At 38.7% G+C, this 24108-nt stretch overlaps 1 protein-coding gene across 1 annotated transcript in view; it reads right to left on the bottom strand.

The window, feature by feature from the left end:
* Window positions 1-21601: 21601 nt before the first annotated feature.
* Window positions 21602-24108, bottom strand: part of LOC108920452 (anosmin-1-like) — a 44380-nt gene continuing 41873 nt past the window's right edge. The window contains exons 13-14 of the mRNA XM_018729210.2: window positions 23602-23743; window positions 21602-22752 (exon numbers count right to left, since the gene is read on the bottom strand). Of these exons, the coding sequence (XP_018584726.1) occupies window positions 22694-22752; window positions 23602-23743 (201 nt within the window). The 3' untranslated portion in view covers window positions 21602-22693. The remainder of the gene's footprint in view (window positions 22753-23601; window positions 23744-24108) is intronic.

Raw genomic sequence — 24108 nt, 5'->3', positions numbered from 1 at the left:
CTGTTGTGCAAATAGAAAAACAAAATGCTTTAGTCTTTGTTACAAATTCTTTTGAAATGGCAGCAATTCACTAGAGATGAAACAGCAGACAACTGATCTTTTTTTTTCTTTTCTAACTGACTACATAAAATATTACAGCAGAGTGCAAAGTCAATAAATTTTTCAGATATTTTGTATGCTTTATGAAAAGAGAATGGAGTCAGATTTATTTTTTCTTTTTAATTGCAAGTATTTTTGTAATCCCTTAAGCACATTTTTGTATTTTAACTTTTAATAAGTTCTTTCATGCAAGTCTGCATCTTACTTGAATTACAAACATATGCACCCCAAAAAACCAGGAAGCCCTCAATGAATCTTAGGTCTCTACGATTAATTTTCACATAAGAATCCCTTATGGTCTTTTATTGCCTTTTTAGTACACAGTTACTGTGCTTGAAAAGACAATCACTGCTGGAATGCTATGCAAATGCCGTGACACTGGGCCTTGGAGTTCCTATGGTTCACCAGACTGAATTGCTGGAAACACCTTGGACAGAGCAATTTACTGGTACCCAGAGACAAATATTTCATTACTGCAAAATTTATATAACCTTACAAGAGCCAAAATAAATTATTCTCCCACACAGTTCAGAATACATAAATTGTCCGATACATTGTAGGGTGCACAGAATTTGAAAATCTTTAAATTATATTATTAATAGATTGACTTTATGTTGGCAGCTAGTACATGTTATACTATCAGTGATTCTATTGCATTATCCTCATTAAATAAGACTTCCAATGCATATAAAATAATGAAAGATCCTTCTACTGCATCACAGAAGAGGTTTTTACTTCTCCCAAAAACAAAAGCATAAAGGAATCATTGCTTTGAGATATGAATGTCATGGATTGCCAGTTCATACCTCACTGAATGTGTTTTTGGCAATACAGCTATGTATTCTGTTTTCCAGAACTTTTATTCAAGTCATCGAAGTGATTCTAGTCCTCCTCATTCTTTATGGGTTTAAACTTTTCACCTTAAAAGCCAAAGCATAAATCATACATTCAAGCCTTTTCTACATATTTGAATTATGAACTGGTGAAATAAAGCAATAAAACCCAAAACAAGATTATTTTAGTAGAACTATATCTTAATTGTTCAGATATGTATTCATCGATATAAACATGTACCAACATGAGTTTTTACTAATTATTTGTTATTGAGTACCAATAAGTTTTATTAAGTGAATAATATCAAATGAATATTTATTGCATTGTTATTAGTTTAAAAATCATTTTTATAGCACTGTTCACAGATTGAATACTTCCATGTTACTCATTCTACAGTAAAACATTTGCATTGCATTTCATCTACTCCCATAATAAACTCAAAGTGTAATATTTGTGTCTAAGAATCTGACCACAATTATCTTCATTAAGTGTGCCTAAGGTTTAAAACAAACATAAGCGCCAAGTGCTTAATCATTTAACAGTAAATTCTGTCATTTTCACACATTCAGTGCCAAAATAAAGTCATTAACAGCTTGTCCTTTATAGTTTACATCAGACAAAATTTTTCTCATCATGCGTAGCAGGTGCACAGAAGGTTCAAGAGACCACAGACCACAGTCTTCAATCATTACATAGAAGACTAAAACAGTACCTTCCACATCTGGCAAAAGGCTGCAATTTTTATACATTTATAGCAGTTTTTAGCAGGTCAAGTTTCGAAAGTGCTCTAGTGTCTGAAAAATGAAGTGATCAAATCATAAAATGGTTTCAAAAGATAAAATTTTGTAATATTTTTTAGTTTTTCGAATGATACAGTGCTTTAGGTTTTTCCCAGTTTCTGAAAACTTGAAGTTCTCCAGATTTTTAATGCTCATAACACACACACACACACACATTTTCAGAACCGCTTGTCCCTTACGGGGTCACAGGGAACCGGAGCCTAACCCGGCAACTCAGGGCGTAAGGCTGGAGAGGGAGGGGACACACCCAGGATGGGTCGCCAGTCCGTCGCAAGGCACCCCAAGCGGGACTTGAACCCCAGACCCACCAGAGAGCAGGACTGCGGTCCAACCCACTGCGCCACCACACCCCCGCTCATAACAGTGAAAACTAAACAATTACACTAAAAACTAGTTTCAATTACATTTCATCTTTTTATTCTTTCCAAGACACTTTTTGTGACCTATTAGTTTAACCCCAGTCATTCATTTATGACATAAGTGACACCAGCAAATGTGATACTGTACTGATGATGCCAGTACAAAATACAGTAAACATGCCTCTTCGGATCAAACTATATTAAAGGAAAATGTTCCTTTTGCACGGGGTGCGGTGGCACAATGGGTTGGACCGGGTCCTGCTCTCTGGTGGGTCTGGGGTTTGAGTCCCACTTGGGGTGCCTTGCGTCGGACTGGCGTCCCGTCCTGGGTGTGTCCCCTCCCCCTCCGGCCTTATGCCCTGTGTTGCCGGGTTAGGCTCCGGTTCCCCACGACCTTGTATGGGACAAGTGATTCAGAAAGTGTGTGTGTCTGTTCCTTTTGCCCTTTTTTTTTTGCATCCAGTAGGATCGATCGTATGTGTTTTTGGGCAAATATGTTACCCTTTCAGATTGACAAAGACATATTGAAAATTATCTTGACCAGTATTCAGATGTACTTACACTTACGCATTTACACTTACACTTACACTTAAAATTATTCATTAAGCAGTCACTTTTCTGTAAAGCAATGCACATCTCAGAGAACAATACAAAAAATACATTACATCAACAGAATACTCAGACACGTAATTTTTTTGTCATTATTTATATCCACACACACACACATTTTCTGAACCGCCTGTCCCATATGGGGTCGCGGGGAACCAGAGCCTACCTGGCAACACAGGGCGTAGGGCCGGAGGGGGAGGGGACACACCCAGGACAGGACGCCAGTCCGTCTCAAGGCACCCCAAGCGGGACTTGAACCCCAGACCCACCAGAGAGCAGGACCACGGTCCAATCCACTGCGCCACCACACCACTGCACTCCTCACCATCATTATTTACATAAAAAAGCCAAATTGGGTTATAAACACTTAGTTTCAGGAGATCAAACTCAGTGAAAATGAAAATAATAAAATAAAATAAAAAAACCACAAATGCACAATAAAGATTATTATTATTAATTCCACTTTATCTTGGACTTTGCTCTGAGTTTATTTGATAGGCTCATAGCCAGGATCCATGCATATCTTAAAACTATTATCACTGAATGACAATTTGTTGTGCAAAGAAGAATACAATATTTCATTTTGTCTTTTGTCAGTCCCAGTTTCTTACTGTTCTTCATTTAAGATAATGAGGTAATAAGAAATAAACAAGAATTACTTTTTTTAAAATTAAAAAAAAAAGTCTTTAACTAGGCCGAGACAAAGGGAGAGAATAACATCAAATTAATTTTCCCAAAATAAATTCTTTGAACTCAGTTTTTGTCAAAATCCCCCATAAGCCCTAAAACAAATTGTACATTCTTGGTATCTGAGAATGATCCCCACTCCCTAATACTAGAAAACACATGTCATTTGATATCCTGTATCAATAACTAAGCTGTAGCACTTGATCACATTTTAAAGCTAAAGTTTATCTTCTAACTGCCAAAATTCAAAAGTAGCTAGCCAACATTCTGTCATACATATCAAGATATTGCTCAAACTATTGCTCAAACTTACAAAGCATTGCAGGAATATTGCAGGTATTTTTTTCCCAAGGACCTAATTATTATTTCCATAAGATAAAATATGAAATATCAACCTCTTCTTAACCAACTATAATGCTGGCCGTTTTACCGCATTGCCCCTAACCACAAGCTTTCAATTGCTAAAATACATCAGTAAACTATTTCGGACTTGGCCAAATCAAATGGCATATGTAAGTAATGGTGATATTAAATAATTTTGTCAAGGATATTAAAGCAATGTTTCAAAACTTTATGCTCAGCAACAAAAACGCAAAAAGGTATCATCTGCCTCCATTTCCCAGTGGCTGCTGCTTTGCATCAGCATCAGGGAGGAATGCACTGGCTCTGTACCTACAGCCTTCATAAATAAAGATGTGCAACCAAATTATGCACGACAGCGAACACTCGAATGACAGAAATGTGAGCCTCATGCTTAACACACGTACTTTGCCTCCTTGGCAGTGAAAACAGAGCTTTTATTGTTTTGAAGCATCTCCCCAAACAGCCCAGCTGGTGACGTCAGCTAATGACAGCGTGTCCCTTTTCACAGGCTCCCTTCGAACAGCAGCCAGTCCACATTAGTTGCGGTGTGGACGAGTGAAACATTGTCTTTGCTGTTTACTCTAATGTTATTAAAATGTGTATCAAATCTATTATATACCATTAAAATATTCCTATTCTGCTTTACTTTCCCTTGCATATGTATGTGGGGAATTTCTTGTTTGTGAGGAGTAATATTACCTACAGTCCTCTTTTAGGTTGGACAACTGGTAGGTCAGTGGTAAATAAGAGTCTTATTACGGGCATCATAAATGTTTGGGTTCCACAGTTTAGACCTTGAAGTCACAGTTAAGATCATTGTTATGGACTTAGTGCCAGTGTAAGAGTTATTGGATGTTCAAGGCTTTTTTACAGCTCCTTTGTTGCGCCAAGCAATATCTACTTAATTTTCACAATGCCATGTGCTATAATCATGATAATTCATAGTTAGACATAGTTAAAAAATTCTTAAAGTTTTTAATAATTAGCCCATCAGCATGGTATGATGGTACAGTACCGCTGCTGTCTCACAGCGCCTCGGTGGTGCAAGAGGACATGGGTTCGATCCCCACTCAGTCTGTGTGGAGTTTGCATGTTCTCCCTGTGTCTGTATGGGTTTTCTTTGTGTGCTCTGGTTTCCTCCCACAGTCCAAAGACATGCTGTTCAGGTTCCCCCATAATGTGTGAGTGACAGATAGAGTGTGTGTGTGTGTTCCACTGCTATATGGATGAGTGACCCAGTGTAAGTAGTGTATCAAGCAGTGTAAGCCACCTTGGTGAATAAGGTGTTTGGGCTGATATTAACACTACATAGAGTTCATTGTAAGTCGCTTTGGAGAAAAGTGTTTTCCAAATAAATAAATTAAATAATAAAGAATTTTCCACATATTTAATGTGATGTAACATTTCAGGAAACATAAAAATCGTATTCAAAAATGGTTTACACATTAATAAAACAGAGGTTAGAAATTTAAAATGATTTAATCAATGTCATTAAAAGATGTGGCAATCTCTTTCTTATTGATTGTATTTTTTCATGTCTATAAGAGGCCTTGCAGCTGAAACTTTAAGATGCGTACTCCGTAGTCACTCTATAGTACAGCACCACAGCTTATGTTCACACCATTCAGAGGAGCAAGGGTTAAATAAATATATCATGAAACAAAATTAGACACTTATACCATTAGATTGCAGGAGGTTTTTGTCACCAGGAAGTGCTTATGTGCACAACATTTCCAAAGATAATGATAAAATATCATATATTTTGACAAATTACTAATTACAGGCTTAATTCTTGCTGCATTTTAGTTACATTCAAGTTTTTCATCTTTCAGAACAATGACTTACTTTTCAAAGTAGTTTTTTTCTGTTACACCAAGTGTCACGCCCACGACCTTACCCCGAACGTCTGAGCCTACCCAAAATAAAGCAGCGGGTATAAGAAAGCCTCACCTGCACACCCTGGTTGTTGAATCTCATTTGAGAAACACATCTCTCCTGCGCTCTCGAGTGAACCTACGACTACCTACCCATCCTTTCAAGTTCTTCATCCTCCTCAATCCCTCGTTCACCATTCCTGACGTCCACGGCTCCCGACACTTGCATTGCCTCCTCCACCACAACTCCGGATTCTCCCCAAAACCAACACTTGTGCATCGACTGACCCACGCCTGTCCCCAGCCATCAATCTCACTTGCTCCGTTGTGTACCGACAAAAAAGATCCTGCGATTGGGTCCACACACATACCATAAACTCCTGTCCGCTCTGTTTGACACCAAGTTGTTTTAAATGACACCTTCTGTGTTATCAGACTGTGTTACCACTTTCAGGACTTATGATAAAATGTCATTACCATATTTTTGAAAGTCATTAACCACATTTGCTTTCTTACTCTCTTAACAATACACTGCTTTCTTCTAATTAATGTAGTAAGGACAACTGACCAAACCTTGAGCCCAGTGATGGGCAAGACAGGCTGTAGATCAGTGCAACACACACACACACACACATTTTCAGAACCGCTTGTCCCATACAGGGTCGCGGGGAACCGGAGCCTACCCGGTAACACAGGGCATAAGGCCGGAAGGGGAGGGGACACACCCAGGACGGGACGTCAGTCCATCACAAGGCACCCCAAGCAGGACTTGACCCCCAGACCCACCAGAGAGCAGGACTGTAGTCCAACCCACTGCACCACTGCACCACCCTATCAGTGCAACAATAACCAGGAAAGAGAGAGAGAGAGAGTAGAATTGACCACATAGGCAATTACCCATATGATGTGCACTCATTGCTGGAGAATAAAATAACTATCTGAGATTCTAGGAAAGAATAAATGAAATCTGAAAATAATTTCCTGTGCAAAATTGAATACAAAAAATAGTTTAAAAAATTTTAAAAATCAAAGCTTAGTTTCATTAATCATTTTCTTGAGCTAATGTGAATTGCACAATGCTGCTTCCCATAATTCCTGAACTTGTGCCTCATTTGCCGCCACTACTAAAATCCCATTTTATAGAGCTGGAAAGTGGGAGAAAGGGAGCAAAAGAGGGCTGAAAGGGATGGCGGCCCAGGAATGTGAGTAATGAGAACCAGACCGGGCAAGTCAGACATTGTTATTGTTTTTTGCCGGTTTGCTTTGGCTTCAGCTGTCGCCCTGCAACCTGCGGGCCACGGGGCGCATGAATATTTAAATGGAAAAGGACTTCCTTGTAACATCAATCAGCCACCGTCTATTCAATTACAGGGTTTAGATGTAAAATGTCCTCCCGTCACCAGTGCTTCATGTGAAGAAATGTTGCCTGTGGCCAATCTGCTGCGTAGTCCAGTCATTTGGACAATGACTTTCAATTAAAAACAGACTTCCTGGATTCTCCGAGCCTTCTACTTACCCCTTTCACTGCTCATATTCGTATGGTTTCTATAAAGGAGAAAGTGGTCACAAAACAGAAAACGTCTGAGTATATATTATAAAATGAGCATTAGACATATAAGCAAAATAAAATGAAATGAAATTTTCCATATATACTGTATATTACTTGGCATTTCATTGCCGCTGATGTTTATAGAAAGACTTACAGTGGTTTTGTGAATTTTCTTAATATTACATCTTACTTGCAGACATTTAGTTGTTCTCAATCCCCTGTCATCCTTCTCAGTATAAGTGGGATTAACACCTTTTCTCTTGGCTTCCCTTGCTAGTTTTGTAGGATTTACTGCTTGACCTCAAGAAACTCTGCACTGTAGCAAAGAATGTGCTAATCAGGGTTTGTAAAACCATCCGATTACAAGTGTAGGCATCTCCTGAAGGTATTTATTAAAGCAAGAAGTCAAGAACATCTGCTTTAGATTACCTGAATTTCCTGAGAAAAGTAATTCTTCTTATCACGCACAAACATTTGTTAACATACATTATTTGTTTTAGCAATACTGAATAGATAGGCATAAAATGCAGTGGTACTTAGTAAATAGTGTGGATTTTCTGTCAGTTTGAAATAAACCTTTAAACAAAAATAAGAAAAATAAGCATTAATTTTCCTCATATTTTAGCCTGTGTAAATTTTCTATAGTGAACGGATAGTAAATGGAAAGTAGAAATGGGCTGCATCTCTTTTTTTTTTATTTTGTGTTTGGTTTCACCAAAGGCTATGATCTACTGTTTACAATATTAATTATTTGAAGTTGCATATTCTGTTAATTCATAATTTTAGTCCGACAATTCATAGGAAATGGTATTATATTACATTCCAGATGAACAATTGTTTCTTGGACCTTTATGTTTCTGAAAACTATGTGCCCTTTCTTAAAAATTTGATCCCATTCATGCAGCTGTTGAGTAAAACAAAGACAAACTGATTATGTAAAAAAAGGAGCTCAGTGGATGATTTATTGCTGTCTTTATAGAAAATAAAAGTTTATGGAAAGGTAAGTTCCTCAAAATTCAGCTGGAGAAACACAGTCCATAACATTGTGATTTCAAATTTGAGTGGAAAATTCCCAACAGAAGAGCCTTTTATCAACAGAGACCAGTGGCTCTTAAGTCTTTAAATATTCTGTGGTCTTATGATGAAAATATCAGATTCCCATATCCTCCTACCTCTGACTGTGGAGGAAATAATGACATTTTGTTTGGGGTGAAAAACGATTTCATTGCACAAAGCAATATTTCAGTAGGTTTATTAAAAAGTAATTTAGGAAGGTTGAGGGCAAAATGGACATAGTGGCCTTCACTGAGGGGCCCTGGAAAGGACAGTGGTTGAGGTAGACCTCTGTGGCCAAGCAGGGGAGGCTAGATTTAATTGTTTCTCCAAACTCTGCCTCTGCTGGAGAATGCTGGCTGCCTCACATTGCTGAGAAGAGAAGTTTTATACAGCAGATTCAATCATTACAGAGAGTGGTCTCCCGAGGCAAGGGGGCAGCTGCTTTCCAAAAACACCCCCACTAGATGAATCACAGTGGGGAGAGGGGGAACACAAAGTTGGTTTAACCCCCTGGATCCTTTCATAGTGAATGTGTTATGGATGAATATTCTGAACCCCTAAGGATGTCTTTTGCGTCAGCTAAGTCATATATGCAGTCCTGACTTGTATTGGACCTTGCAAAAAATCATTGAAAAAGTTCAATGTTAGATATGTTGATGGGCTCAAAGATAATTTTTCTAACATAAGTGTCTCCTCATGATTAAGTATACCTTAAAAAAATTGTAATGTTTATACTTTTAGCTGTCTAATACCCATTTTCAGAGCAAAGTAAGATGCCTCAACTCGCTAAGAATTCAGAACAAAAGGTCATCATAAATCGTTTGAGAAGTGTGATTCATCAGACATCAAATATTAAAAGTAAGCAATTCATTAAATTATTTAGAGCTCATCACATGGAGGGTAGCTGGAAACTATGACACAAGTTGTCAGTGAGATAACGGTGTTGAATTGTGCCTTTCAGTGTCATTCAGGACTGACATAATGCTATAAAAAAAGGACAAAAAGAAGGGAAGGGCCATGTCAGAACAATTTATGCCGTTGTGGATCCAGCTCTCGGAGAGAAACATCCGCTGTATGCACAAAGCAGGCCTACAGCAGGGAGAATGCTGTTGCTGGCAGCTGCAGTTGATGCTGGTCTCCTATAAAAACCAGATTATATGGCAAGACCAACCATGTTCCCTTGGGATTTCAGGGCGACCACTAAAGTGGTTACTTAATTAGCTCTTTGGGTTTCTTATTATCTTTACATATTACAGCTTCCTGGCTCTCCTTTGCTCTTACTAATTACGGCAATTGCCATAGTTCAGAAAACATTTAGTAATATAACCAAATTAAAGAACTCCTCTTGATTTCAGTACCGATGTCAAAATACGATGTTAACATACCAGCTTTGACCACAGTTTGGAGATTCCTGCATCCTCTCTCCCTGCTCTAACATATATTGCCAGTTAAAATGTTTTGTTTATGACTGTATCACATAGGACAAAAAGATTAAAAAAAACAAGTTGTGTTTTGGTTCTGAATTAGATTACTCTCTTACACAATGGAAAAACTGCATACTACGGAGAGTACACAGCAGGGAAAGGATCCACTAACTACACACTAACAAAAATATAATACTGCAAAAGGTTTGTAAGTTTGTATAGTTTGCAAGTTTTTAGAGTTTGACTATGTGGCAATTATGATGTCATGTCCTGTACATGTCAGATATTTTCTTCTTTGTAAAAGCTTAGTGAAATCAAAGTGGAACTCGATGAAATTTTAAAGTACACTACCTGCTGCATCACCATGCCACCCCTCATTCTTGTCAGCAGACCACAACTCAAGATAAATAAATAGTCTCCTTATTTTAACTGATATTACAAAGAAAAAATAATGATGAGACCTTATCTGCTACTCTATTTGCTGCCTAAATTATGTCTGACAACTGTTTTACAAAAACAGTTCAAGTCAGTGATGAAATCACCATACAGATTTTTTTTATTCGTAATTGTAGACATATTGCATCTTGTTGTTGATTTTCTTTAGCACACAAAACATGACATTTTCCATGAAATGTTCGCTGAAATAGTGATGCAGACAGACAACCACATCAATCATGCTGAAATTCTATGGAAGATGAAAGAGGTCTGTTCTGTGTTAGGGATTACGCTTAATGTAATGCATGGAAGACTATTGAATTGAAAGTAGCTGCAGAGCAAGTGAGGGATACCCTTTTCCACCTTGGCATGAGCCCAGGGTGTTGTCAGGTTCTTTTAATTCTATCACATGGATGTTCGTAATGGGCCATCGCGGGAGAAGAAGTGACACGTGCTTCACAGACCTTGTAGCTTTGACAGAGAAGCTGGATCAAATAAATTCCTTGAACCACACGATATTTCACTTGCTTTTGGATCAGTGCTTCTAAGAACTTCACACAACTGAGCAACATTAGCACTGGAGCAGGGGTCCATGAAAACATAATCACAAGCGTTATATCCATACTCCCATAAACTCACATGAGCTGAGCATTTTGAAGATTGCCCTAATTAGGGACAAGGCTGTAAATCTGAGAAAATATTAAGCTCATCTGATTCCAGTTTGGTAATTCTGGCATTTATGAGTGGTTGTGTGGCTTTGATTGGGATATTCCTAAATCAACATTTAATCTACACTGGGATTCAGTGATGAAACTGCTAAATAATATGATGGCGGTCTTATAGTCACGCAGGAGTCTTAATTATGATGGCTTTGTAGTTGACTGTGGGGCCTTTATGGAAATATGTGATCTGTGAAAAATGGCATCCAAAAGACATCAAGCTCCATAAAATTTTGTGATTTAGTACATGAAGGACTTCACATCTGATGCAGAATAACCAGCCAAGCTGGCAGAAGGCAATAATTACTGTAGGTGAGGAATACTGCAGTTTTTAGTATTGGATACTTTTAATTGGCTGGAAAGTTTGCTGTTCGTATTCTTTTAATGGCACGACAGTTGTCAATTTTAATCACATTCAGACTCGCAGATTTCACGTGAAGGAATTTCTTTGTCACATCTGAGTATAGCGAAGCTCCCAGAAGCCCTCATGCTGCGGTATTTTTTCACTGATTTTTCACCGCCTCCAGCCCTGATGTGTCAGTGGTTTTCATTGGACTTTTAGGTCCCACAGAAACAAGCTGCTAGAATGCATGTTCTCATCTTTTGATGTCACCATAGTGAAAGTAAACAAAGCTGCAACACCAGTACAATTTTAAACTGCCTGCTTGATACCATCGACAGGTTTGTTTTGCCTGCATCTATTTCAGTTAAATTTACATTTAGTTTTTCCCCAAAGCAACGTACAATGGTAATCTACCCACAATTATTTACACATTTATACAGCTGGGTAATGTTACCGGAGCAATTTTGGGGTAAATACCCTGCTCAATGGCACTACAGCTGGATGCGGAGATGAAACCTGGGACCATTGGGCCCAAAGGCAGCAACTCCAAGCATTATGCTCTACCAGCTCTCCCCAAAATTCAGCTGAATTTAGATCTCTAAGCATTTCTTTTGTTAGACTCCACCTACTCTGTAAAAGAAAGTACTTACTTAAATGTTAAAAAGTAGGATTTTCATTGAATTTATTATTCTTCATGTTGTATTTAAAATTACTCAGATTCATGAATAGCTAAGTCACTGTAAACAGTTTAGTGTACAGTACAAATCAAGCGCTGCTCCTCACCTTGGACAAGCACAAACAGCTAAATAGTGAATAATACGCTGAAAATCGATTCAACATGTTTTCTAGACAGTTCATGCTTATGGAAAATACTCTAAACGGATCTCATTTATGTGCTTCACTTGGAAGCTTTGCGTAAGATACATTTAATGTCAGGAATTTGCAGATGATAAAAGCCAGCATTCTGAGAGCTGGTCTGCGTAAACCACTAACAAATGTAGCATACGCTTTCGCCCCCATGAGTCCCATAAAGTAGGTCTGGACAGTAATGCCACAGTGGTCATTAGAGTGACTCAGTCAGCTATGAATCGGGACTAGACTCATCACCTATCCAAAAATACAATTGCTAATGGTCTGAAAAGGACTTAAAAGCATGTAGGTGTCAGAGCACACAAGCACAAGATGTATTCATGCAAACAGAAATGGAACAAATTTAATTACCTTTATTTTTTCAGTGTTCACAAAAAATGACCATATTCCATTTTTTTATTTATAAATGACTGGCAGCTGTTCTTGGCAGCTGTAACCTCGATCACATAAATACAGCAAAATATTCAGCCAACCTAGATCTATCTATCTATCTATCTATCTATCTATCTATCTATCTAGCACATCATTTCTCTGAAAACAGCAAAGTTTCAATGTAAGTTTGTGCTAGACCCTCTCAGAGGTGCTCGTCTCTGCAAAAGTAGACACCCGAAAAACAATAAATTCTCACTGGCATATGTACAGCAATTTCTCAGTGTTGAGCTGACCACTGCTTGTTCTGAAAACTTGTGCTGCAGAAACACTGTCTACTTGGGATGTGTGTACTCTCCTCTGATTCTCAAAAGGAGCTATCGGCCACAGAGGGCCAAGCAGGCAGGGTTACAAAACTGATGTCTTGATGTGAAGCCAAAGTTATGTGTTGATCAAGCCAAGTAAGTCAAGTGATGATGGTGCTTAAAAACATAAAGCCAAAGTCCTCATATATTTACTGCTGTACTGCACAATACCAAGCCACAGGAACAAGCCAGCTGCCAAGTGGCTTTTCATATCAATCACTATATCAAATGTGTAGAAAATTGTATTATAAAAAGAAAGATGTTGAAATTCCAAAAACAAAATGTATTTCTTGAAAACAAATAAAAGGATTACCTCCTTATTTTCAAGCCAGTGATACGCCAAACTTCTGGTTGGCTCCAATCCATAAGTCAAAACATAATCAGGGACAATTCAGCCTGTCTGGTTTATATTGCTATGTCTGGCAACCCCAAATGACAGTGTTTTGGCAATGATGCATTGATTCTTTACAACCACTGAAAGGGGCTCACCTGGCCTTACTCCTAGTGTGATTTCAGAATATCACTCTTTACCAAAAGCTGGTGTGGGAAATAGGAAGCTGTGTGAGTTGGTGCAAAATCTGTCATTTATTTCACTTTAGTCTTTTATTTCAATCATGCCTCACAGGAAAGCTAAACATTTTTTTAAAACAATCAATCACAAGCAAATTCTAAAAAAAGAACAATTAAAATATTTATCAATGTAAAACAAAAAAATCTGTGTTTGTAATGAACTAGAAAATGACTGCAATTTTTATTCATATGGTTAATGTGTTCATGCAGAAACTGAACACAGACATTTTAAACATTTCACATGAGTACAAACCTCTCATCAACACAACACTTAAGTGGTAAACCTAAATAAAATCCAGTAAACCTGTATATATCACACTTTTTTTTGATTTGAATTGTGCTTGAAAGGTATGCAAAGCAATAGAACTGAGGAAAGTACCTTGTACATTCAATCTATTACAAAGGGAGTGGAAGCTAGAAGTGGATTTTATTCACTAACAAGCAGACAGGAAAAAAAAAAGCTCAACTTTTAGCAAAATTACAAATGAAGGACTTGGGTGCTCAAAACCTCCTGTTGTATGTAAGATTGTCACAACCCCAAGAGGTGAAAGCCTCAAGGTCCACCAGCGGCACCACTGCTCAGTTAACCAGATCAGTTCCCTGTAAGGGGCTTGAAATCACCTCACTAGTTTGCAGATTCTTGCTCAGCATTTTACTTGTAATTAACTAGTGGCTCTTGTTCACCGATCCTGTTTCTCATGCTACTGTTCTAGTGTATTTGTGCTCCAGTCCTGAACTGCTGTCCTGTCCAGGTCCCGTGTATCACCCTGTATTTCCCACACCTCATTGAGTTAGCTTTGTCCACACATCACTGTTTCACTCATTGTATAAGACCCCATGTGTCTCTTTTTGTTCTGTGTCTATGTAGCACCTGTGTACTCTACCTCCTGGTTAGCAGTGTGCACTTGTATTTACACTCTGCTGTTGAGATCATTGCATTTAACATCCGTGTCTGGATGGTACAGTAAAATATGTCTGTGTTTGTTTTATGTCTGGATATTACAAAGGTCTTACAGTTACTATTAAACAGTAATTTCTCTTCTGATCCTCTACTTACTGGTTTTAGTGTGATGCATTTACGTTTAATTTTATCAATCCCTTAATCACTGTTATGTATTTGTAGGTCTGTTAAGTCTGATGTCATTTCCCATTTGAATGACTATATGTGACTAGTGTACATGTGTGTGTGCGTGTATTACATTAATTTTGTTGCACAGGGGTATTCCGAAGAAGCTTTTCCCACTGAAATATGTATGTCCCATCTTTTGGTAAGCTTGAAGTGTGCTTTACCATCATTGCTCCAAATCTTACTAATTTACAAGCCTCGTCCGGAATGTAAAGGTTAGCTCAGACTACTTACAGATACACACACACACACACATTTTCAGAACCGCTTGTCCCTTACGGGGTCACGGGGAACCGGAGCCTACCCAGCAACACAGGGCGTAAGGCCAGAGGGAGAGGGGACACACCCAGGACGGGACGCCAGTCCGCCGCAAGGCGCCCCAAGCGGGACTTGAACCCCAGACCCACGGGAGAGCAGGACTGCGGTCCAACCCACTGCACCACCGCGCCCCCACTACTTACAGATAACTATTGTATATTATATCAGGGGCTATAGTGGCTTGTTCAGTATGGCTCCAGGCAATGATGCAGAATGAGTCACATTTAAAATAGAAAATGCAGGTCTTAAATCCTAGTCCAAGCATCTCTTTTAAAAATCTAGTAATGTTTCAGTTTAAAAATATTTGCATTTCTTCATGCCCTGTTGAACTTGTACAAATGATAATATAACTGAAAACTTGTCACATAGCTTCGACATTGTCTAGGAATTATATGAAACGCAATGAATCCCACACATTTAGTACTATGTTAAAAGTAAATGGAACACAACTCATATTACGAAGATATCTGCAAGCTTACTTATTTTCTGTGTTCAGCATGCACCCAATTTGTCTTGTTAGTTCACAAACCACTATCCATCCGTTTAACATGTAGCAGGCATGGCTTACATTTTGCATGAAATTACTTCTTGTACATATAATATTTTGTAATTTAATTTTTTTGCACCAGATTTAATTCCATACATATTTCTGTCAGCATATTGCTCATCTCAGCAGAGGAAAAGTCAATGCTATAGTTTCTTCTGCTTTCTTCATAGGCTGGCCTTGGGTGTAATACATGTTTTAAAAGGCATTCCCAAACCAACACTTATTTAAAATTGATTAATGAGGATCAGCTATGAATAAAACACGAGTTGTGTCCTCTATAACATGCCGTTTATTTCAAATAGAGCTTCAAAATAGGTAAGAAAACCAAATCTTGAGCAGCCCCATACATGAGATGGCTAGGATCAGGTAGACATGCCATACGGAATGTATATTTAGTGTATACAGGTTGCCTCTGTCAAGAAGCACACATCATCGTGTTTTTTTTTTTTTTTTTTTTCTTTTTTCCCTTCACTTCATTTGGTTTTATTTCTTGGAGTCACCCGAAGCTATCCTTTACTGTAGTACTCATTTTTCTTTCATATTCCTTTGTGGACTTTCAACTGAAATATGCCAATGGCAGCTTTCTCTAAATCCCACTAACATATCATAATTAAATTTTATTTCCAGGAGTCACAGCAGGACTGGGGGGGTGCGGTGGCACAGCAGGCTTGGCTGGGTCCCGCTCTCTGGTGAGTCTGAGGTTAAAGTCCTTCTTGGGGTGCTTTGCGATGGACGGGCATCCCATCCTGGGTGTACCCTCCCCCTCCATCCTTGCACCTTGTGTTGCCAGGTTAGGCTCTGGTTCACCATGACCCCGCTCGGGGAAAGTGGTTTCAGACAGTGTGTATGTGAGATTGCAGTTTTAATTACTAGTGCTCACTGATGCTTTTGTTTGACATTACCTTGTAGTGACTCAGTGGTTTCCTTATGATGGTGTACAGTTTGAAAGTATTTCACATGTTCCTATTCCTTGTCATACAGCCAAACTTATCATGACTTGTAACAATTTCAACAAAAAAAAAAAAAAATCTAAATGAAGTATGATTACTTTTGCATTAAGATTTACCTGTGAAGGTAGACTATGTTGCAGTATTAAACAGCATGCCGTTCCATTATTGTATAAAAGGTATGAAGCTATTACTAAATACTCACCAAAGGTAAAAGTCTTTGCTAATAGTCTCCATTAGCTCTAACAAACTGTGACTCTTCTGAGGGCAAAGAAAGGCTTCTGCTCCTTTGACATTGTCAATTACCTTCTCTCTGTGTGGATTACAACAGCTCCCCGAGTTCAAAATGACCCCTGACCTTATCCTGATTCCGCACCCAGGTTCCTGCCCTCATTGCCACTGCATCCCTTTTCTTGCAATTGCCACCTCATGACCTTGCTACTTGCTACCGTCCAGCCACACTGACTTCAAAAGAGGACTTCTAGGCTATGGTGAAACATAACACCCAGAGCAGCCTCCCTGTTCCCAGGAAGCCTTGATGCACAGCTAAAATAATTATTACTGAAAAGAAATCCGGAACATTGCTAATATTTAATAAACTGATTGCCTTTCCTTTCTTTTTGCCGAAATTTTCTATTAATTTTCTTTATGAAAAAAAACATTTTTACGGTATGTCAGCATCCCATGATAAACTACAAAGAAGACAACATCAGGCAGTAAAGATAAAGGCACAAAAAGAATGCTGTTTATTCATAAAGAGATTTTCACAGATAGTTCATTACTAATGAATGGTCAGCATTTATTTGTCTCTTTGAAGAGAGTCCAACAGGGTTTTCTGTAATCAAAGTTTGAATGAAATGCATATGATATTGCTATTGTCATATATTGGAATAGTATTTGAAGAAAAGATGTGTGTGTGTGTGTGTGTGTGTGTGTGTGTGTGTGTGTGTGTGTATCTTAACCACTATGTTGTTTGAAAAATAAATGTTTTTGTTAGCATGAAAAGTCTATCTTTGTGTGACTGATGCTATTTTAAACTGGCAGTACTATTTCAAAGGAACTTTGTTTATTCTTAAGAACCCTGCTATCATCCAAAGGCTGGTTCAAACATGATCTATATTAATCTGATGCATATGGTCAATATTTCTGAAAGGTGGAACCTAGCTAAAGTGGAAAACTTCCAAGAAGTGATCATATTTTTTTGATGTCAGTGGTTGAAAAAATGGGCTAAAAAAAACTTTTTATGATTATAATAATACAAGAGTGAGTGTTGCTAAAACGATTTGTCCCAGGATTGGCTTCGAAAGTTATTTTGTTGATTATACTTTACTAGAGACAGCCTATGGCAAGAATCAAATTGTCACCTCCCCTAAAAGGCAGTTGCTGTATCCTCATCACCTCAGTGTCTTCTACACTGCCCCTTCTCGTGCTACAGTGCACCCATGTAGGACCACCACACACACCCATCCAAGAACCTCACAGATTTTAACAGCAAAATGTGTAAAATTGCACACTGGTTTTGCCACCCATCAGCAGGGTTCCTAGGCATGGATGTGTATCCCACCTCTGACACCAACAAAACAATTCTTCCGTTGATTAGTACATGACAACTGACTTCATGCTAAGAGCAGCCTCTACGATCAATACACTTTAAATATTGCTACTTAGAAAATCCTAAAAACACACTCTAGCTTTGGAATAGTTTTTGAAAATACAATGTATTCTGACTTGTAAAGCAGAGATATGATTGATCAACCATATACACCTTTGTAGCCAGTGAAGTGTTTTGACTTTCATTACTATGCCCATGGGGGCGCAGTGGGGCAGTGGGTTTAACTGGGTCCTGGTCTCTGGTGGGTTCAAGTACCGCTTGGAGTGCCTTGTGACGGATTGACGTCCCTTCCTGGGTGTGTCCCCTCTCCCTCTAGCCTTGTGTTCTGTGTAGCCGAGTTAGGCTCTGGCTCGCTGTAACCCCGCTCGGGACAAGCAGTTCAGAGAGAGAGTGTGTGCGTGCGTGCGTGCGTGCGTGCGTGCACGCATGCACGCGTGCCGTTTCTGTGTTTTTTTTTTTTTTTTTTCCCAGTTCTATTGCATTTTTTCATTTGTTTCTACAGATTTTACATGGACTGACTGAATGAACCTGAATCAATGAAAACAAATGAATGGCTGGGGAAATATTTTATATCCCACTGTGCAAAATATGGAGCTACAATATCATTTATAGCCTCTGCATTAGGCTACAGTGGATGTCCCTCTTAGCCTCAGTGACCTAATGTAGAATGCCCTCACACTCAAGGAATTAGTCTTCACAGTATGTGTTTTCAGCAATAGACTAGGAGTCACTTGATGGCAGCCATGATAAAGACTAATGGCTCCACTGAGATCACTGTCTTCCTCAACCCATGGTCCTCCACTGGCAAGTAAAAGTTTGTGCCATAACAGTTCAATAATGACCTATTTGCAATGTGTAAATCTGACTAAGAACTGATAAAAGAAATGCATTAAAATAAAATTATTTTAAGCTTCAAACACCTTCATTTTTCTCATGTGATTGTCAGTACACAAGCCAAGACTTACTTGTGTTTGGGTCATGTCACATGGTCTTTATTAAGCTAGTGCCAAATGTCCTCCTGGATCGAAAGGAATAGAAAGCTTTTCGTCGGCGCCTGACCTTGTTCTCTTTCTCTGGATTTTAACCAGAAACACCCTGGACCCCTGGGCAAGGTCAGAGGAGATTTCACCATCCTCCCATCACGCCAAGAAAGAAGAACTCCACTGTTCACGTTCAATTTCACATACCGCCCTAGACAATTTATATTAGTCGTTCACCACCACAGTTCCTCAGGAAGAAGTGGCCCCGTTCCAAAGAGTGAAGATCTAAACCTTGTGCACTCATAGAGAGACGGTCTGTCTGAATGAGGAGAAGTACTGACTATTAGATTATCTATGGTATGAGGCCCATGGGGGGTGGGGTGCATGCACAGTGTGATGTCAGTGAAACAGTTACAGGTGAAGGACAGGGCCAGGAGCATTGAGAGAAGCCTGATGGGCGACAAAGTTCAGCCTGAGGCACAGTCTGTTTGCAGTGCAAGCGCTGAACGGTAAAAGGAAATGTGTGGGAGACAGAGACGGTCTTTGTTACTCTTCTGCTATGAATAGGTTCAGTGTTTCACAGGGAGACAAATGTCAGCCGGCCAAAGCGTAAATACTGCACAGTGAGTGTCTTGAAGAATGATTTTGTCAACCAGGTCTTCTCTTGAAAACAATACCTCTGATGTAACCTCCATGTAACATGAACACTTATGTAACATCAACCATATGGGACTTACTAAAACTTTGTCTTACTAAATGTGTTTTCTTTTTTTTCTCTTTCACTCTATATTTCTAAATGTACACATGGTTTCATCACTATTACATCATAATTTCATATTACTTATGTTAAAACATTTACAGCAACCACATAAAACGTATTTAGATAACCTTCAGGTATGATGCTTGTTGTGTGGAAAGAGGAGGTCTGAATGGCTGAAATGAAATTGATGAAAATGTCAGCTTTGAGGGAGAGGAGGTTTAATTGGGAACAAGCCAATGGATCAGGCTAATGTCAGAGGCCAGGCTAGACAATCGCCTTGTGAACACAAGCGTCTAAGACAATAAGCTGTCGACTATGGATTACACTGGGCATAAGAGTTGCATTTAATCCCTGAAACATTTCAGAAAAACAGTTGCTTACAATGACTTTAAGCAGTAATGTTAAAAAAGGGTAACACCATATATTTAGTTCATAAACTCTGATGTTCATAAAGTGTGCAATTTTCTAATGTATTCACTTTTTTCAATAGATTGTAAACCATAAGCAAATTATACAGAATAGTTGTGGTATACAGGAAAGCATAAATACTAAAATGCATTTTATCATAACATCTATGTGTACATAAACATGACATAAATATTCTAGAAAAAATAGAATAGATGTGAAAAAAGCATTTAATTGTTCTGCCAAAACCTAATAAGCACAAGACGGACTCCAGAACAACATCCAGAGAACTGCAGGTCGCTCGCTGCAGTTCTAGTCAATGTTCTTGACTCCACAATAAGAAAGACACTTCACAAAAATCTGTTACAGCGAAGGTGAAAACCATTGGTCGCTAAAATGTCTCTGGATGTCTCAAAAAACTTGAGATGCTGTGGCAAGGCCTGAAAAGAGCTGCTCATGCTCAAAGTTTGCAGATATTCTGAGCTAAAAGCATTTCGTAGGCAGAAGAGGGCTGAAATTATAGCAATGTGATATCCTGGTCAACAGTTACAGGAACCATTTACTTGTAGTCATTGCAGTGAAAGATGGTATAATCGGGGGGGTGGTTACTTTGCGCATATCATCTTCTTCCACACCAAGGAAATTACATAAAAACAATACTGGCGTTACTTCTTCGTTCTCAGGCTCCATTCATATACTACTAGAAGTGACAAAAAGATCTGGTCAAATTTAATTTTAAAATCCTTAAAAATACACAGAAAATTGGAAAGGGGTAAATATTTTTTCACTACTTTTTTAACTTTGTTAAATAAAATGTCAACATTATTGTTAAAACAGAGGGGTGCGGTGGCGCAGTGGGTTGGACCACAGTCCTGCTCTCCAGTGGGTCTGGGGTTCAAGTCCCCCTTGGGGTGCCTTGCGACGGACTGGCGTCCCGTCCTGGGTGTGTCCCCTCCCCCTCCGGCCTTACGCCCTGTGTTACCGGGTAGGCTCCGGTTCCCCGTGACCCTGTATGGGACAAGCGGTTCTGAAAATGTGTGTGTGTGTGTATTGTTAAAACAAAGCTAGTTTGCAGCAGTATGAAAGGTAGTAAGACAAAAAAGTTGGCAATGTGTTGTACAATACGTAAAAAAGTAGCTACTTAAAACAGAGAGTTTTAAAAAAGATGTAAAAAGAGATTTAAAAGTTTCAAATGATTGAAGCTGTTTCAGCTGGTTGAGAGACCTAACAAGTCTCAGGACTTACAATGGAATGACTTTAATTTACTGTTATAATCATACTGTACTAAATTCCGACATTATAATGCAATGAGGACTTTGCAGCTCAGTGCATTTAAACTGTAGCAGGTGTCTGTTCTTTATTCCACCTAAGCATTTTGACAGAGTGAGTGCAGCTCCTTGTCTATTCTATCTGTGTGAGCCACTAATTGACAAATTCTACATCCAAGATTTGAGCTGCGGAGGAGTGGAGGTATTATGCAACACGTGTGCACCAAGACAGATTTAAGAAAAAATGTTTCAGGGCAATATGAACACTGTGGTATGGAAGTGACAATGGAAAAATCAAGTAGAGATGGACGAATTCTTTAATTAACAGTATGTACAGTTTCACACATGGAAAAATAACAGCGAACGGAACAGAATATATTTACAATTCCATTTTTACAGAAAGTGTCTATACAGAAAGTTTTGTCAGTTTAGAAAAGAGCTAGAGCAGAACAGTTATGTGCTCACACACACACACGCACACACACACACACAGACAGACATCACAGGCACACAACACAAATACAAATCAAAAAATGTCATATATAAATAAATATAGACAATTACTGACTGTACCACATCAAATATCTCTACAGCCAATTATATACGAATATAAATTTTAATACAAAGTTATCTCTGAATTAATACACGGTACACATTTTCCCAAGTCGAGTACTCTGTTAATGTGTTAATGGAAAAGTAACACAGATGTATTTCATGCCTAGAATACAACAATAAGTTTTGTCATGCAAAACATTTAAAATCAAACAGATTTTCTACATGCAATGTCACACTTACAGATTTAGGACCTGTTAAACTACATTGGCTTTAGTTATATTATACAAGAGTACTGAGTACTTAAGAACCACTTAGTCACTTGTTACAAGAAGAGAAATACTGAACCTGAATCCAGTGCTTCTTGCTGTATTCAGATGACAGCTGTACAGATGTTACGTCACACTTTCTGTGGCATTTGATCCATGTTTCCATTTGTTTTGTGTCCCAAACAAATGTGTAATCTTGTTTGCATATCAATGCATCCTTGATTCTTGTTGACCAAGACACTTCAGTTTTTCATGGTGCATTGTTGTTGATTTTTTGATGATTTTTTTTAGATATTTTATAGTGACAGTGTAACTCCTCTTGCATCACGTAAGGATACTGTCCTGCTGTCACAGTGAGAAGCTTGGTGTTAAATACAGGGCTGGACAGGACTGGCGTCGGACTGTAGCAGTGGCCCAGGATTGGAGAAGAAGGGGTGACACACAGATTCGACTGATGAGGTTACCACACTCTTGTCCACGGGAAATACACACCTACAGTCCCATTCTATTGTTTTACATCCATCTGCGTTGTTTCGTTCATAGGTGGAGATGGCACCAGCCCAGTCCAGCAGTCCCTTGGTTCATCAGTGCTTTCCCACTGAACGCTTCTGGTGGTGTGAGTGATGCTCTCTGAGCCTGGGCCCTGAAAGGCACGTACAAAACATGCATCAAAGCACCCCGTCCACATTGTCAGTATCACCCCTCAGAATTCAAAGTATGCAAATACACTATTACATGGCATTTCACCAAAAACAGCACCTTAAGTCAAGAACATTTTTGTAAGAAATCCGACTTTGTTTTGCAATATTAATGCAATAAGCATGTAGCCACTTTCAGAAAAAAAAGTTCTCGTTCTCTAATTACAATTATTCATTTAGATGTCGCTTTTCTCCAAAGCAACTTATAATGTTAAACTACCTACAATTATTTACCCATTTTTACAGCTGGGTAATTTTACTCAAGCAATTAAGAGTACTACAGTCAGATGTGGGATTTAAACCTACAGCCTTAGGGTCCAGAGGCAGCAGCTGTACCCAGTACACTACCCCACACATATATAATACATGCAGCATATATGCATATATTACATATTTATAATATATGAATATATGCAGTTCTCTGGATGTTGTTCCATATACTGCATATATACTGTGTGTGTATGCATATATTTCATACTTATTTACTTTTATATAAAATTTATGTAAACAAGTGCATGAAATTTGAAAAATTAGAAAGGTATAATAAATTATAGAAATATAAGAAGTGAAAAGCAACTGTTAACACGCCTTATACTAATATGACAGAAAGCAGGTCTTCCTCTGTAGTCCTTTTCGACAATGACACTCAGTAAAATTAGCAGGATTAAAAAGCCCCATGGAGAGTTTTTTCTGAATATGCAAAGTGCCAGTGAATTTGTTCATCCTTTTCCTACATAAATCTACTATGTACTGTAAATAAAACCAAGAGCACTACTGGGTAAGTCCATTCTTACAGTGCTGGTGAGCGAGTGGGACAGCGGGGGTCTGAAAAATCTTCATCGTTTCAGGACCTCCCCCTCCAGTCGTTAACACCTGGACCTCTAACCTGTAGAATGTTTCTGGTCGCAGGTTGGAAACAACCAACAGGTTATGGTCCTGAATAGACAGAAAAACAAGGGGAAGATACGATTTGGAACACAAATTCTCGTGGAGATTAAACTGGCATCAGCCATTCACCATTTCTGCTTCCTGAGTCCAAAATAAGACAACTCAGAGCAGAAATGTGATTCCTGTGATGCCTACTCAACAGGTTCAGATGGAGGAGGCTTGCTGGCTCCCAAACAGCATTCCACAGCACAGAGCTGTAACATATTTCATATGAACAGTAGCATATTTTATGAGCAACACAGCAAAAATTCCAACACTCCAGGCAAAATCGAGTTACTGCCTGAGAGCATGAATTGCCTTCAGTTAATTTGTAAGAGTAAATAAAGTCTTTTTAATCAAATGTTTTCTCTCCT

Source organism: Scleropages formosus, chromosome 14 (assembly GCF_900964775.1).
Source record: "Scleropages formosus chromosome 14, fSclFor1.1, whole genome shotgun sequence".
Taxonomy (NCBI): Eukaryota; Metazoa; Chordata; class Actinopteri; order Osteoglossiformes; family Osteoglossidae; genus Scleropages; species Scleropages formosus.
This window is presented reverse-complemented; position numbering and strand designations above follow the sequence as displayed.